Source organism: Cyprinodon variegatus, unplaced genomic scaffold, assembly GCF_000732505.1.
Source record: "Cyprinodon variegatus isolate N-32 unplaced genomic scaffold, C_variegatus-1.0 Scaffold259, whole genome shotgun sequence".
NCBI classification, from domain to species: Eukaryota; Metazoa; Chordata; class Actinopteri; order Cyprinodontiformes; family Cyprinodontidae; genus Cyprinodon; species Cyprinodon variegatus.
Genome location: NW_015150712.1, coordinates 6,729 through 24,032, shown reverse-complemented (window position 1 = coordinate 24,032; position 17,304 = coordinate 6,729). Strand labels below are relative to the sequence as shown.

General features: G+C 41.9%; 1 protein-coding gene across 1 annotated transcript in view; it reads left to right on the top strand.

The window, feature by feature from the left end:
- itih5 (inter-alpha-trypsin inhibitor heavy chain family member 5) overlaps positions 1-17,304 on the top strand; it is a 21,623-nt gene that overhangs the window by 1,784 nt on the left and 2,535 nt on the right. The window contains exons 3-12 of the mRNA XM_015382543.1: positions 415-578; positions 3,712-3,813; positions 5,419-5,654; positions 5,902-6,071; positions 6,178-6,294; positions 9,743-9,914; positions 10,004-10,316; positions 11,780-12,444; positions 13,504-13,557; positions 16,405-16,521. Coding sequence (XP_015238029.1) covers positions 415-578; positions 3,712-3,813; positions 5,419-5,654; positions 5,902-6,071; positions 6,178-6,294; positions 9,743-9,914; positions 10,004-10,316; positions 11,780-12,444; positions 13,504-13,557; positions 16,405-16,521 — 2,110 coding nt within the window. The remainder of the gene's footprint in view (positions 1-414; positions 579-3,711; positions 3,814-5,418; positions 5,655-5,901; positions 6,072-6,177; positions 6,295-9,742; positions 9,915-10,003; positions 10,317-11,779; positions 12,445-13,503; positions 13,558-16,404; positions 16,522-17,304) is intronic.

Genomic DNA, 17,304 nt, shown 5'->3' with positions numbered 1-17,304 from the left:
AGCACAAGGGGCAAACCGAGAGTAACTGAAGAACTAATCACTGCTAGAAAACAACTACAGATAAAAAGAAACTAAAAATAAACTTAAACAGAAGGCAGAACCCTGACAAACATGGCTTAGAATGGCCTAGTCAAAGTCCAGTCCTAAATCTTATTGAGAATCTGGGACAAAACTTAAGGCCTGATGATCCTTGATGCCCTCAATGTCCAGTCTGACTCAGACAAAACAGCTGCAGAGGAAGGAGGAGCTACGGAGCGCTGACAGGGAGTTTCATTTGCAGAAATGTTGAAAACCACTAATCTGCGTCTTTCCAAGTCCCAGTTAAGAGCTGCTTTGTCCTGGTCTGTCATCAAATCCCAGTTAATGAATGAACTGGTTCCTTGCTGGGGGCATTCTCATGTTTTTCTCTTTCAGGAGAATAAGCCTTACATCCAAGAGCTGTCCATCAAGACCACCATCATCTCCCGCTACGCTTTCACCGCCGTGTACTGCTCCATGCTGAACCGACACGCTGCTGCTGCTGAAGGCACCTTCCAGTTTAGGATCCCCACTGGAGCTTTTATCTCCAACTTCACCATGTATGAGCAGAACACATTAGCTTCACATAAAAATCCAATGTAGAGAGAAAATGGAGAAAAACATCAGAGTTTTAACCTTGGTGTCCAGTTAGAGGCCTGATCAGAGAAACAGGTTTTCAGAATGTGCTGCTCTTCCTCTTATTTCCTATCCTTTACGCCATCATCACTGTATGACGTGCAGGGTGTGCCTGGGGAAGCGAGGGAGGGATGACTGCATTCTTGGCCTGGTTCTGCCTCTGGCCTAATGCTGGCCTGAGCTCTTAAGGAGCTGAAGGAGGATTTTTTCATGTTTATGAAATGTCTGATTTCTTTAACTTTTATGGTTTAGCTTCTTTTTCAAAGGGAGGCCATGGAAATCAACTCAGAATCTCCCAAATTTACCAGTTATGAGGATCTAGAACAATAATAATATAAAAAAAAAAGTTAAAAACAAACCACTGGACTTTGTTTTCCAACTTTGAAGACTTTTCGCTTCCCAACCAGGAAGAATTCTCAATTAAAAATGTCTGGATTAGCATTGAGCTCCAGGCTTTATATAGTATAGCCCAATATAATCCTTGTTAGGGCTTAGAAAACATGCAGATTGAACCAAAAACAGGTCCACTCCTTAGTAAAGGGGAGTTGTTGAGGTCGTTGTTGGACTGCAAATTAACCTGAAACCGGCCCATGCCTCTGCAATGGGGAGTCATTAGGGTCGATATTGACCTGGCTTATGGGAGTGATGTTTTGACCACCTGCATGGCGATGAGGATTGAGATGAAGAAATCAACTCTAGCGATGCATTCTAGGTTATGAGCTGAAACCTGAGTCCACCCCCCTCTGTTTAAGGTTGCTTTTTCTCTCTTATTGAAAATGCTTTCCTTTCAAACCACCTTTGAATTGAGAAAGCTTTCTGTTTGGGAAGCCAAACGTCTTCAAACTTGGAAAACAAAGTCCGGTGGTTTGTTTTAAACTTTTTTTTTTTTGGCATGACTATGACCTAGATGACACAGAATCTTTAGCAACAGTTATAGGACAACTTAATCTGTAATTACACACCTGCATCTGGATTTAGATTTATTTCTCATTAGCAGTGGTGTCAAAAGTTCACACATCTGTTACTTAAGTAGAAGTATAGATACTGCAGTTTTAAAACACTCTGGTAAAAGTTGAAGTAACAATCTGACCTCTTTACTAAAGTAAAAGTGAAAAAGTATGTGTTTCAAAAACTACTTAAAGTATAAAAGTATAAAGTAACCTTCAAAATAAACAGCCAGATGCCACTATATTAATTGAAAGCTCAATTTTTTGACTATTTCGAAAAATTCTTTGAGATAGGGCCAAGGATGAGGGAGGTCTTGTTGGTCTCTGTCTCCAGATACGCTCTCGCCTGTGTTCGACCTTTCAGACATTTCAACATCTTTTTCTGAATCCATCATTGTAGCATGGCATAGACAATTCACGTTAGCAGTTTGAAGAACACCTGCTTGCTTCTGATGATTTCCTTTAGCTAACCAATGAGTGTTTGCGTTCTATGACTCATCCAGTTACACTAGTTTTCACTAGATGTGGATGGAGCCAATGATCTGCATTGGATGGAGCACATGACGGGAAATAAATATTTATAAACATTAAACCAAAGCCAAGAGTAAAGAGGAACATTTGTTTTAAAAATGTAAGGAATAGAAAGTAAAGATACTTGTGTGAAAATGCAATGAGTAGAAGTCAGAAGTAGGTAGAAAAATAGGTAATGGAGTAAAGTATAGATACCTAAAAAGTGTACTTAAGTACAGTAACGTAGTATTTGTACTTCGTTACTTGACACCTCTGCACATTAGAAGGAAGTTAAAAAGAATTCATCCTGTTAATTCCTAGAAATCTGTCAGGCTCGGACTGGTAATCTGTGATATCGGTCATTTACCCGATGTAAATTTACTCCTTATATCATACCGGCCCCAAAACTTACTCCCCGGCTGAAGCTCCTACCTGTCACAGTAAATAACTCAAGAAGCTCAAGAAGTAATACAATGTTAACCAACTAAATGATGCATGTAGTATATATAGCCCTTCCTTGTCATGTACATCCTTGTGACGGTTGGCATATGGTGTCATTTTCTATTTCTTCAAACTGTAAAGTCCTTGCAACAAACTAAATTATAGTAAAACTAAAATGCTTTCTTTACACCAAACTACTATGTTCCTGTTATATTTGGTGACTTTATCCTTGAATATTTTGCAAATATGTTGTGGTGCGGCTGCTCAGTGGCGCAGTAGGTAGCACTGCTGCCTTGCGGCAAGAAGGTTCTGGGTACGATTCGATTCTGCATGGAGTTTGCTTGTTCTCCCTAAACATGCGTTGGTTCTCTCCGGGTACTCCGGCTTCCTCTCACAGTCGAAAAACATGACTATTAGGTTACCGGTAATTGGCTTCTCTAGATTCTCCTTAGGTGTGAGTGTGTGCATTAATGGTTGTCTGTCCTGTTTGTCTCTGTGTTGCCCTGCGATGGACTGGCGACTTGTCCAGGGGGTACCCCACCTCTCGCCCATTGACGAGAGGTGGGGTACCCCGCTTGGAAGTAAGCATGTTAGAAAATGGATGGATGGATGTTGTGGTGCATGATGGGGTTTTTGCATCTGTTTACATTATTCCATTTCATTGCCAACATGCCACCTAGACTGGGAGTAAATACTTAGACACCACTGAGCTTTTAATGTATTCATTCTTGAAGAACTGCCGGTCTGCCTCTATATTGTATTGTTTTATGTTGGTGTTTTTGACAGCGTTCTGGCTTATGTTGTAGACCTAGACTTCCATAAATGGGCCGGTGTTGATGAAAAAGTGCCAGGGCCAAAAATCGTTCCCAGTCCGAGCCTGAAATCTGTGATCCAAAACGGGACCTAGTGGCTCAGTTGCACCTCTTGGCTCAGTTACCATGGAGATTTTAGGAGGGGGAGGAGAAAGGGTTGATTTCTATAAGACTGGTAACACAACGAGAGCAGATCTGTTCATTCATGTGGAGCATGGAGGCCTCTAAATAGACCCTGACAGCATGTTGGCCTCCTTTGTCCATTAAAATCCAAGTTGATCTCTGACAATAGTAGTAATGAATATGGGTGGCATTCTAAAGCCTGACCTTTGACCCCCTTCTACCAGGATCATCGGAGGGCGTGTCTACCAGAGTGAAGTCAGGCCAAAGGAGAAGATGGGCAAACTGGGAAACGGCAAATCCAAGACCAGGAAGTTAAGCGACCAGAGGTATGAAAATCCCTAAAGGCTGAGTGTGGATGGTTGGATGGCCCGTTTTAGGGAGCATGTGGCCCATTTCCCAGGACTTGTTGGGACCAGTTATCTGTTCCCACACGGAGAGCTTCTACACCTGGGTTGCGGTTAGGTTTGGGACTAAGGTGTGTATTAAGTTTAAAGTTAGGGTCTGGGTTAGCCGATAGAAGTATAGAAATCATGTGTTTGACGGTCAGCAGGCATTCTGCTTGGATCCGAGCCATCACAGAAACCTCTGACAGAGACATATGGAAGAAATGACATCATATCAGCTCCAGCTGCCATGGAAACAATGTGAGGACTGTTTAAATGGGATGTAAAGTCCAACTTTGTTACTATGAAAACCTCCTAAGTCAATCCTCAGAATGAATCCTTCTTTGGTTCGAGGTTTTCAAATGATCCATGACCAGCCAAGGATCTGCAGGAGCTTTGAAACCATAGTTGCTGTAAAAAGCCTTCACCCCCATAGGCAGTGTAACACAAGGTGTGATTGGAAGTACAAGAACCACTGACTGAAAACCCTCCCATCAGCATTCTGCTTCTATTCCAGATCTTAAAATCTCACCTTCCCTCCATCAACTTCCACTTTCAGAGGTCAAAGGATGTAAAGCAGTCGCAGCAGTTTCTGGATCTTTTCCACGGACTTTACCCAGAGGGATAGATTAAAACATCCATGGGAGGGGGCATCATGATGGGCATGATGCCAAAGAGGCATCATGACAGGAAAGCTAAGCCAAGTCTAGCTGTGTCCTTTGAGCATGGAGAAGAAGCTCCTTTTCTTCATAATGGAGCTCTAAGCTCTGTAAGGTCAGCTGGTCTTTAGGTCTTCTTTGTGTGTTCCAGCCCCAGGGCATCAGGAATGGATACATTTTTCCATGTTCACTGTAGTTGCCACTCCTCTGTATAATGACTGATGACTGGGAGCACCCTGTTGATGCAAGGAACAGGATGTATGAGGGTATTCCAGTTTCTAAGCCTTTCTGATGACTTACTGTAGGAAACAGTCTGAACCTCGATCCAGGAGGAGACATAATGCCTTCATTATGGACCAGATCTTTGCACTTGCAGACTTGCTGAGAAGGTTGGGTTGGTGTTTGGTTCACTGGACCAGATTAAGCTACTATGAGAAAAAGCAGAGAGCAGAATGTTAGAGATTGAGCTAACAGATTCTGCAGAGTGGGAGAATAGAGACAGAATGAAGCAGAATGATGAAAAAGGGGTCCCTATGTCCTCCAGCAGTCTAAGCCTATAGCAGCATAACTATAGAGATAGTTGAGGATAACCTGAGCCACTCTAACTTTAAGCTTTATCAAAAAGAGAAGGCAGAAGAGAAGCCAGGATAGGAGAGATATGATCTCTCTTTTTCATTTTCATCAGAACTCTGGCTGCAGCATTTTGGATCAGCTGAAGGCTTGTTGATGATCAAGATCCAGAAATGCTCTTTACCTTTGTCGGGTCAAAGCATTTTCTAGGAATTCTTCTCAGAGATCTTCATGTAGATAAGAAAACATTTGAAAATTGAGGTTGTGACAATCTTCATGGAGCATAAGGGATGTTTTGTCTTAATCTGTAATTCTCCAGCTCTGAGCCGGAGGTGGAGGTATTCAGGACGGTGGCTAACATACCCGGCCGGAATCAGGCTGTTTTCCTGCTGATGTATGAAGAGCTTCTACAGCGGCGGCTGGGAAGCTACGAACACATCACCAGCCTCAGACCTCTGCAGTTGGTAAGCCGCCTCAGCCTGGACGTCACCGTCGTTGACCATGTACCCATCGTGGACCTGGAGGTTCTGCCCCTCCAGAATGGAAAGAGGACAGGTTTGTAGATAGTGCATTCTACTTATTGTACATCTATCAGAGGTCAGACCAAAATAAGGACACAGAGTTCAAAGAAACAAGAAGTGCTACCTTCGCCAGGAAGCAAAATGTAATTCTCTCAGTTAGCGACACAAATCACAGATTCTGTCTCCAGTCTAGACGAACATCAAAGCCCAGACCAGCTGGTTTATTAAAGGGTTCTTTTTTAATCCGGACCTGTGACACACTCCCTGTCTTTATGGTCCAGCCAAACCTGAGGTTCCCATCACAACCGCAGTAAAGAACGAGAAGAATGTCTGGAGGATCACCTTCAGCCCCAGCATCATCCAACAGGCCCAGATCTCCACCAGTGGCATCATGGGAGATTTCGTGATCCGCTATGATGTCCAACGAGATGCAGGCATCGGTGACGTCCAGGTGACAGCTGCCATGTCAAACACACACGCATATTATGTCCAAGTTTCCCTCCTCCAGGGCCCCTTTTGCCTCCAACCAGTCTCACTTTGCATTCTTCTGTTTCCAGGTTTTAAATGGACACTTCGTCCACTACTTTGCTCCCAAAGATCTGCCTGCTGTGCCCAAGAACGTTGTGTTTGTGATTGACACCAGCGCCTCAATGATGGGGAAGAAGATGAGGCAGGTAAGGAGGCACACCTGGATAGTTCTAACCCTCCTTTAATGCTGATGTTTGGTTTATTGGAGAAATACAAACTGTTTGACATTCTGGTTCCTATTGATTTCTTGGAATGATGTCTTGCAGAAGATCCCCTGAGACTAAACAGGACGAGTGTAGGCTGAGATGGATCTCTGACAACACAGAGAATAGTTTTCCAGAAACTCTGTCCTGGAAATCTTTTATAACTATAGTAGTAACTTAAGGAACAGGATAGAGAAAACTGGAATAAAGTCAAGAAACCAACTCTGGATAATCAAACCAATTTTATATGAGCTGCAACTTTTTGGCCTTCAGACTTTCAGCCTTTGGTCCAAGCATTAGACAGGGTCCAGCCCAGATATCTGGCAAGTACAGTTTTCTAAATCAAACATCTAAATAAAATTCAGGTTTAAGATGAAAATGTGGAGCATGAGCTGCTCCCTGAAGATCTGTTGGTTTCAGAGTCAGCTGAGGAAATAATTTCCTACTAAAATTCTTGTTGAAAGAACTTGAGTAAAATGCTTCATCTTGGATATGAAGTCATTCATGAAATCTGATTATAGGAGGCCTTGTCTAATAGCTGCGCTTGACAGGATGTATTGCACAACAGTTCCGCCTTCCCACCCGGGAAGGCTAGTCTTTGTAATCCGTCAACCTTTCTTTTATACGACTCATGCAGCTCCCAAAAGAGCTCAGAAACTTGGAAAACAGATTGAAAGCAACAAGGCAGAGTGGAAAATTCCAGCAGAGAGCCGAGCATTGAGTGAAGAAGGTCAGAATCTATGTGGTGATGGAACTTTGTGTCCTCAACCCCTTGATGTGCCCTCCCATCAGTCAGGAGAACCGAGTGAGGCGTGGGAGGAGGACCAAGTGTGTTTTGGTGTGGCTTGACAATGGATGGTTTCAGCTGAGCCCCCCCACCCCCGCACACACACACACTCAGAGTAGAGTGCTGGGAGGGAGAAGCAGCAGGCAGGGATTTCCTTTCACCAGATTATAACCATATTATTCCATAGAGTAAAGCTTGTTTTACCTTTCATACATCTGTCAGTTTTTTTCTCTCATTATAAGTTAATTTAATTCACTTCAGTTTATTAAAATAAAGCCACTTCATAACACGTCATCTCAGGGCACTTTTCAATTCACTTGATCATCCATTCAAATTGATTCAAAGTTTTGTATCTAAGGAAAACCAGTTTTTTGCTCGACTCATTGACTAGAAGGCAATCCCTCACACTAAGCATGCTTGATTAATAAAATTAGTTAATCGATGGTGTTTATTAGTGTCATCTGGTCATTCAGTCTTTTCTGTCTTCTTCCCTATCCGCATTCTTTTCTTTCTAGCTGTCTTTGGTGTGTTCTCTGTTAAACTCTTCTTAGCAGATTTTTTTTCCTCGTTCTCTTCCACTAATCTTTCCATCAGTGTTCCTATTTTCCTCCTCTCTCATTCAATCTTTCTACCAGTCTTCTAATCTTCTTCCTGTCATCTTCTATCAGTCTTACACTAATCTAAAACACGGACATAATATAATCAAAATCCCTTCCAAATACATACAATCTTATGATTATTATTATTATTGTTGTTATCTCACCTGATTGAATACTTAAAAGACTGATAGCCACAATATTTGGAGCTAAAAGTAAAGAAAACCTCATAAATGAACATTAAACATGTGGTTATCTCTATTCCTCCTTCATTCTCAGATCATGCAGATCTTGACTCATTCAGTTTTCCTTTTACTGCCTCTTAATTTTTATAATGAGAAATTTTCATATTTCCAAACTGAGTGGTGGAAAAGTAGACCTAAGCCTGGAAGTTTATGCTCATAAATCACAACCATAAAACAGCAACAACAACAAAAAAAACACATAACTCTACATACAATAACTAACTATCTGAAGATATGAACTAAAGGTCATCAGTAAGTTCTAAAAATATCTTCAGATGAACATTTGTTGATCCCTAAAGAACCACTGAACCAGATTAGTGCCTTACAAGCAGTTTTCAATCATTCTGTTTAATTTTATCTGAGTCTATTTACTCATCCCAGCTGCAGCCAATGGTCGGTCTTACTTTTTGTTGATTAGCTTGGTTTAATGTTACTGTCATGATTTCATCAAGAGCTCAGACCCACCTGCAGATAAACCAATCCAGAGAGACAAGGGAAAAAGTTTAACAGGTTTATTGAGAAGTTTTGAGGAGATTCCAGTTTTGCTCTGAACACTGCTCAACCGGAACTGAAAGGTGAGGGGAAGACACTGCGGTTAGTTCAGGTTCAGTGGGAAAATTGATTCTCGAACTTGAAGAGGAGGAAAGGTAGGCAGACTCACGTTTCCAGAGAATTGGTTGACTCTTAGACTCCAGTAGGTGAGGAATGTGTTCCGGTGTTTGTCTCATATGGTGGAGGGCGGACAGGGTTACCCAGAATGCAGTTGCTTGTAGATGAACGGAGAAGACTGACTTCCACTCAGTTTTCCTGCGGTACTTGAACGGACTGTGGTGCAGATGAATCCCTTGCTCAGTGTGAAGCTCAAACGATTCCTTGGGGAAAAAGTGGATCCAAACCTCCGGTTTGTATCCCCAGCTCAGTTTGAAGCTCAGTAAATCCTTCCAGGGAGAGAAGGTCCGAAAATCCAGTTGGCAGGATGACTTCCTACCGAGAGGCAAAAAACAAAAATAACAACGTTAAGACTCAGGTTGACAAAAACTCAGTTTGACTCAGCAAAACTCAGCTTGGCTAGAGTACCCAAAACTGGCAAACACTCTGGCATCGAGGTAGTGGCAGTCAGCAGCTTAAGAGTCCTCCGTTAACGAGGTAACGCTTTGCAGGTGTGTGAGGAGGAGAATCAGAACTAGGCGCCGCCTGGTGGAGGAAGGAAGACAAACACACAAAAACACAGACCACACAGACTGGAGTCCTAACAGTTACTTTTTCATTCCTCATCTTCAGTAAAAAAAAAACACATGAAATACTTTTTTTATTAATCTGGGCAAGAAACAAACATTTCTTACAATGATAAGCCCAATTCAGATCATATTGTGAGACAAACTAACATCCGTTTTCCCTGCTGCTAATATTTCACTTAATTCCAGGTCCACAATGTGATGTGACCTTTTATTAATTGTGTGATTGTAATTTTTTTGTTTTTTACTGCTGTCTACACAACAAAATCACCCCTTAGAGATAATAAAGTTGACAAGAAACTTAACGCTCATAGAATAGATTAGAACTTTATTAATTCACTTTTGACATTGGATCTTATAAACAAACAGAAGATGTACAAAGGTTTATATAGTCCATCCAGACGTTTACTGTTATTATGTACAGTATCTTACAGTAAAGTGGTGGCAGGTAAAGTGCTGTTTCTGGTTTGTTAAAGTAATCTAACAAACCTAATCTAGAGTAATCTCGCATTTCTGTGATGTCTGCAGACAAAAGACGCTCTGTTCACCATCCTCAAGGATCTGAGATCTGCTGATCATTTCAACTTCATCAGCTTCTCCAATAAAATCAAAGTTTGGCAGCCGAATCGTCTCGTCCCAGTGACCCCCCTGACCATTAGAGATGCCAAGAAGTTTATTTACACCTTGATACCCAACGGGGGTGAGAGATCATCTATACATTCTTGGGCTCTGCGGGGGTTTAGATCTCCTGCAATGTTTGATGATTAACCTTTAGATCCTCCCTATTAGGGACAAACATTGATGGAGCCATCCAGGCCGGTTCCTCCCTGCTTCGGGGTTACCTCTCAGACCCTGCAACCGCCGGCCCAAACAGCGTCTCCCTCATCATCTTCCTCACTGATGGGCGCCCTACGATCGGAGAGACAGAGTCCGCCTTCATCTTGGGAAGCACTCGCTCCGCTGTGGGGGAAAAGTTCTGCATCTTCACCATCGGAATTGGAAACGATGTGGATTACAGGCTTCTGGAGCGCATGTCTCTGGAGAACTGCGGGATGATGAGACGCATCAGTGAAGAAGCTGATGCCAGCGCTATGCTCAAAGGGTACGGCAGAGGTATCCTTTAGATAGCTTCCTGGCATCTCTGTGCTAGTTATCCATCTACTGTGTTCTGATCTATTTGAGGCTCCCTCAGCATGCTGAGCCTTTTATTAGACAATTAGCTGACCTCGCTTCCTCTCCGCTCCACCTCCAACATGCCATCCATCCCCCACCAAGCTGAGGGGGAGCCTGATGATGGTGCTGACAACAATAATACCTGCAACAGGAGACTGTGTCTCTCTGATCCCCTGCTTTCAGCCCCTCCTCTCATTCTCAGAGGTGTTTGTTCAGCTGCACAGGAATGTGTCTGGATGTGAAACCTGACTGGTTAACGGATAGACTGTGATAACAGAGCCGGTCCAGCTTGAACAAACAGGCTTATTAAAAGCTGAGGAGGTTTACTGAGCTGTGAAAACAGCAACAGGACACCCTCCATGGTACAGGTTCATGTACACCTACCTACCCCAAACAAACATGCTGCAGAATCAGCAGAACGTATGGCTACGTCCTGGCTGGATGTGTCCAGCTTCTGTAACATTAACCTCTGTTAGCCATCAGTTCCCCAGTCGATAAGTGGATACCGGACAAATTCCCAGAAGCAGAGACAAGGTTCTGATAGGACATCCAGCCTATCGTAGGCCTCCTTCCTGGAAGATCCGCTGCTGTTGAGTCCAAAGTCCAGCTCTGGCAGAGATTTCTGACCAAAGTACAGTTCTTAGCTTGTAGTTGGAATCTGATGGTTGGTCTGGAACTTGGTGACACTTGGCTGACCATTGTGTACCACCTCATTTACTCCCCAAAGAAACAGAGACAATGTATGGTAATAAAAACTGTGTAAAGATCAATTTCAAAAGAAAAATCTAGAAAGTAAATCAAAGTTGGATTTATTTCTAAACTTTTGTCTATTTTGGGGCGTTTTTGAACATTTTTACCAGCCAGGACGATAAATATGGGGGGGGTTCCATTGCACTGCTGCCATGTGACTTGATACCTGCCAGGTGGGAGCCAAAGTTTGGGGCAGGGGGCCATTTATGGCCCTTGGGAGGAATTTGTGAGGCCCTAAAGCAGGATTCAGGGATGGAGTGAAAATAGTTTGTGATCCCAGACAATTTAATGCAATTCAATAGTAAAAAGGATGGTTATTTTGTCTTATTTGTGTTGCGGATCAGCAGAGAACCATTGATCCCTTATCTATATCAGTCACTTTGCCGTTTTCTTTCAAATGTTGCAAACCTATGAGGAAAAACTGAAAAGAATAACATAGATTACATCCATAATCATTTCAACTTTGTGGTCCCTGACAGCACTACCTTGGAGTTTTATGGACTTTTTTTCTTGCAAAGTTTGGACATTGCTGATGTAGATGGATCTGAATCAGAGATAACTGTAACCAGGCTTTATGTTCATACTATAATCTGTCCCACAAACAGGAGATAAACGGGCGTGTTTGTGGGGTTTCCTTTCTAGGTTTTACAATGAGATCGGAACGCCTCTTCTGTCCGACATCAGGATCAACTACACTGAGAACTCTGTCAGTTACGTCACTCAGAATCTTTTCACCAACTACTTCAACGGCTCCGAGATTGTCGTGGCTGGAAAGCTGGCAAACCACAGTGCAGAATCCCTTCATGTTCAGGTTACTGCCACCAACAACGACAGGGTCATCACGCTGGAGACGGACGTGCCGCTGCGGCGCCTGCAGATAGAAACGCAGAAACACGTGAAGGCAGCAACTGCTGCAGTGGAAGCTGGAGCCAGGGGCCTCGGGTCATGGGTCACCCAGAAATTGGGGACTTCTCTGACTTCGGTTGCTGAAGATTTTACAGAACGAGTTTTGGGATTCCTGAGCGTCAAGGACGGCCTCCGATCGCGGCTCCGCAGCCACACCAGCAGGGAAAGGGAGAGGCACACCCAACAGGCCACCAACTGGTCTCTGACCTACCACTTCCTCACTCCGCTCACCAAAATGGTGGTGGAGCAGCCCCAGGTTCTGGCTGACGGCACCATGGCAACAGCGGCTGATGAGGCTGCCGCACCAACCAATGAGCTGCTGGCCGACACAGATGATGAACAGCCACAGAAGCTGGACCAGAAGCTGGCGGGCCAGATTTCATCTCTAAACAACAAAATAGGTGAAGCTTTGCACCAAGGTTCCTTTTAAATGTTTTTTTTTTTCTGAAACTAATGAAAACCTTAATTTGTTCTAAGATCAAACTCTCCGTTTTTATCCAGAAAACTTAGTGATTTACAGAGGAGAACATTAGAGAACAGCTCCACCTTTAGGACAATGCAATCTTACCCAAAGGAAGGCTGGTGAATTATCCCAGACACTTCTCTGTTCCGACAACCTATAGATGTATTATTAAAACAAACTTTGAAAAGCAATCCTCCTTCAAAATGTCTTCATGTTTTACTGACAGTTGTTTCGGATTCAGGATCCTTCAGTGAAGCCTTCCTTTTATTTAGGCAAGTGTGAAAAATGAAAAAAACACTTAAAAAATTCAGAATCAGATGTTAATTTGTTAGAATCTAAAAACATCCTTCTGTGATTTGAGTTAAACTGATTTCCTCCCATCAAAAAGTCGGAGGTTTCTCCGATGAGGGTTTTTGTAGCTTTTTGAACATGCGGTGTTCCTCAAGGTGTGATCCTTAGCCCACTTTTATTTTCATATTTAATACTTCCTTTAGCGGGGTTTATCAAGGTTTGTAAAAGCCTTGGTTATTATTTAGTTCTTGTCTTTAAGCCACACCCATTCCGTGGCGTCCCCTGACTTCTCAAACTGGCATCCTGTCCCCTGGACTAGACTGGCGTCCATTGGCCTCCTTGCAGGTAGACTATTAAAAGGTTTCGTCTACCAGACCAAACAGAGCACAGATGAAGGATTCACAGGTTATGAAGGTTGTTTTTTCAGTATTAATCCAAATGATTAAATAATAAATAGTAAAGGACCAACTTCTGAGTAACATTGGAATAAAAAAACATTTGTTTTTTGGTCATTTTCAAAAATCAAAACTTGTTAGCCAATTTAATGAAAAGAATATTAATAAAAGGAAAAACAAAATATCCAACTTCAACATCTGATTTCATTTATTTATTCCTCTGTAGATCTACCATCATGTGCATATTCTCATATATTTGTACCCTTTATTCCTCCCTGCCTTTGTTTTAATTTGTGACTTCTTTTCTGCAGAAAAAGGTGAAAGGAGACCAGCGAAGAAGTCCATCACCATCTCTAAAACATCGGGTAAGTCCTGCGTGCTTCATTCAGCGTGTTTCTATGCATCGACGAGAAGAGTTCATCTGAAGACAGCACTGCTGCCGTGCATCTTAATCTATGGGAGGCCTGTAATTTAGGTAGAGTCTGGTGATCCTTCTGAGACCTGAAAAAGGTCTAATTGAAGCCCTGAGTGCTGCTTGGAGATTCTTGATGTTTGTGTGTTTTACAAAAGAGAGGCAGACAATGGGAGCTAATAGCCCTGTCATTAGCACTGCTCTCTGATCTCATTGGTCCTTTTAGCTGGATCCAAAACAGCTCAGAGGTTCTGAACAAAACATCTAAATTAAAGGAACTTCTACTCTATGGACATGCTGATTTAAGGAAGGGTTGAAGTCACATACAGTAGTAGCCATTCAAATTACTCAACTTTCCTTGATGGGACCTTGGCTGGTCCCCCTTCAATTCCTTTTTAAACATCCATATTTGTGCTAAAATATTCTTTATGTCATGATTTGTGGACATTAAGATCTAAAGAGAAGCGCCATCTCCTGGTCAGACCCTGTAATTCAGTGAAAGGGGGGAGTCAGAGAAAAAAATATGCAAGAGGAGGTCACTCCAGTGGCTGGAATTTGGAGGGGATTTTGCTGCGAGTTGGAGGAAAGTAGGCTGCTATTCCATTCGGCTGGCGTTTGACTGGGAATTGTACGGAAGAGGATTAGGGCCACTGGAAAAAAAAAAAAAAGAAAAATTAACTGATTTTTAAATTTTATTTCAGTTTAGTATGGGGAAAAAGTCAGAATTCCGACTTTTTTCCCCAGAATTCCGACTTTTTTCCCAGAATTCCGACTTCCCCCTCTCAGAATTCCGACTTTTTTTTCCCAGAATTCCGACTTTAATCTCAGAATTTTCTCAGAATTCTGCCTTCAATCTGAGATTAAAGTCAGAATTCTGAGAAAAAAGTCAGAATTCTCAGAATAAAGTCAGAATTCTGAGATTAAAGTCAGAATTCTGGGGAAAAAAAGTCAGAATTCTGAGATTAAAGTCAGAATTCTGAGATTACTAAACTGAAATAAAATTTAAAAATCAATTAACTTTTTTTTTTTTCAGTGGCCCTAATCCTCTTCCGTAGAAGGGCCATTTTGAATGGCTGCTACTGTAGCATACTGTGTTGACGGCTCAGGCCCCTAATGCTAACCCTTGATCAAAACTATTTAAATAATATATCTGTCCGCAGAACAATTTCACCCCAATCAATCTATAAAACAGCCACAATACAAGAAATGAATGTGGAAACACTATCAGCCAAATTAAAATAAATTAATATCTATCCTTTTTATTGAATTTTTATGGTATCTGTTCCTATTTTTGTGTCATAAAGACACGGCCTGTTGTCGGCCATTTTATTCCAGCATCTTTAACTGTTGGTTTTTCATTCATGTTTTTTTATTCCCTTCATTTTATTTAGGTAATTTTCTTTCCCAGAGTTGCTTTCCTGTGATCAGCTTTTGACATAAACATCATGAAAGTTAATTAGTGTTCAATCAATTCTTCTTAATTATTAGTCTTATTTGGGGATTTTAATATGCTTTTTACCTGCAAAAAGAATGGCTGGTGATCTGCTGTCAGTTGATATCAGCTGTGTGAAACATGGAAGTGGTTTTTAAACCGTCATCCCAGCGCTGTCTTTACCACCACTAGAAAACAACAATATGACTTGACTTAACCTTTCTAACGCATTCAAAGCTTTTGTCTGTGATGCAGTGAAGATGTTCTGCTGCTCCCTAATGGCGTCAGCTGAGGAGAACCAGTGATGATTTCTATTGAACTTCAAAAACTTAAATGTTTCATTCATTTTTTAGTTAATTTCAGTTCAGCTTATTTTCAACATAATGGGCGGGTCTAACGCTGCGCTTTGCAAACAGCAGTTCAGCAGAACGAATCCAGTCTATTGCCGTCATCTCAGGTCCCGCCTGAATAAAATCATTTTATACAGATTTTAGAGTTAAAAGAAACAGTAAATTCAGCATCAATGGAACAAAGAGTTTCCCGCTAAAGTATTTTGCTAAAATATTAAGCATTCTTGAACCTTTCGACAGTTTGCCACGTTTCATGCTTCTAACATAAAGATGTAAAATTATAATTTTTTGTGAAGAATCAACAACATGTGGGACAAGTTGCTTTGGGTTTGTATCATCCAGTTCTGCACATCGACAGATTGAAATATTTGCCCTTGTTCTTCATGATTCTCTCTGCGCTTTAAACAGACCTCTGAGACGATTACAGAGCAAATGCATTTATACAGAGACCTGAGTACAAACAGGTGGATTCTATTTATCTTCTGGAGAGTTTTCTGCTCTGAAAGTAAAGGAGCTGATTCATTTTGCACGCCCCACTATTTAGTTTTTTATTTGTTAAAAAAAGTTTAAAGTATCCAGTACATTTCGTTCCACTTCATGAGTGTGTCCCACTTGTTTTTGATTCTTCGCAAAGAATTACAATTTCATGTCTTTATTTTTTGAAGCCTGAAATGTAGTAAAGTGTTTGAATGCATTGTCTATTTGAGTAGTGATGAAACATTTAGCACCTCTTACTATCCTGTAGAAAACTCTGTATCACCTGATTATTAAAAACACCCTGGAAACAGAAGGATTCCCATTAATCATTTAGAGACTTAAATCCATTTGATAACGTAGCCATAATGGGAGACCAGCTAAGTGGAAATTTACCATATAATCCATATTATCTGCTCTGCATGTCCAAACATTTGAAATGTCTGGTTCAGGGATTCCAATCCTTGCTGAAAGTCCTGTCCAACATGTATCAGACTGAGCAGGTTTACTTGGTCAAGCTAAACTTTCTGCTGCTTTCTCCTAGCTGATGGGGACCCTCACTTTGTGGTGGAGTTTCCTCTCAATAACCTAACCGTGTGCTTTAACATCAATGGCGAGCCGGGGGACGTCCTCCGTCTGGTTTCTGACCACAAATATTCAGGTGAGCCTCATTAACCTTCTAACGAGAACAGAAACTTCAATAACCATACCTGGAGGAAATGTTTTTTCTGAGCCTCTGATGTTTTAGGACTCACTTTAGAAGACAGGTGGATGGAAAGGCATCAGGGAAAAACAAGTTTTTAAACTTCTGTTTCATTGGTTTATGCCTCTTTTTTTATTCTACCCAAGCATTGATGTTTGTCTTGCTTGAGATGAGTCCAAGTGGGTTAGGTTAGACCCCTTCATCTACGATACGGAGGGCTGTATCAAGCTCCAGGGGTTTAAAAAGTGATGCATTGGCATTTCAAGGGAATATGTATACTTCTATGGCACAGTTCAGTAAAAAGACTGTTTTAATTCTATTTAATTCAGTTTATTTCTATGGCGCCAATTCACATCACATGTCATCTCAAGGCACTTTATAGTTTACCAGATCATCTAGTCAGATTGATTCAAAGTTTTCTATCTAAGGAAAACCAGTTGATTGGATCGACTCATTGACTCTTCAGCAATCCCTCACTCTAAGCATGCTTGTAGCAACAGTGGAGAGGAAAAACTCCCTTTTAACCTTTAGAAACCTCCAGCAGAACCAGGCTCAGTGTGAGCGGCCATCTGCTGAGGCACACTGGGGTTCAAGGAGACAGAAGCAGACATAGAAAAAGCAGCTGTAAAAGGCGGCCCCATCCAGGAAAATCACAGCCAGGTAGACGAGCTCCGAGCCAGAGGATGAAGAGAGCACATCCAGTCACAGTCAGAGAAACAGGACTACACTGGAAAACAGGCC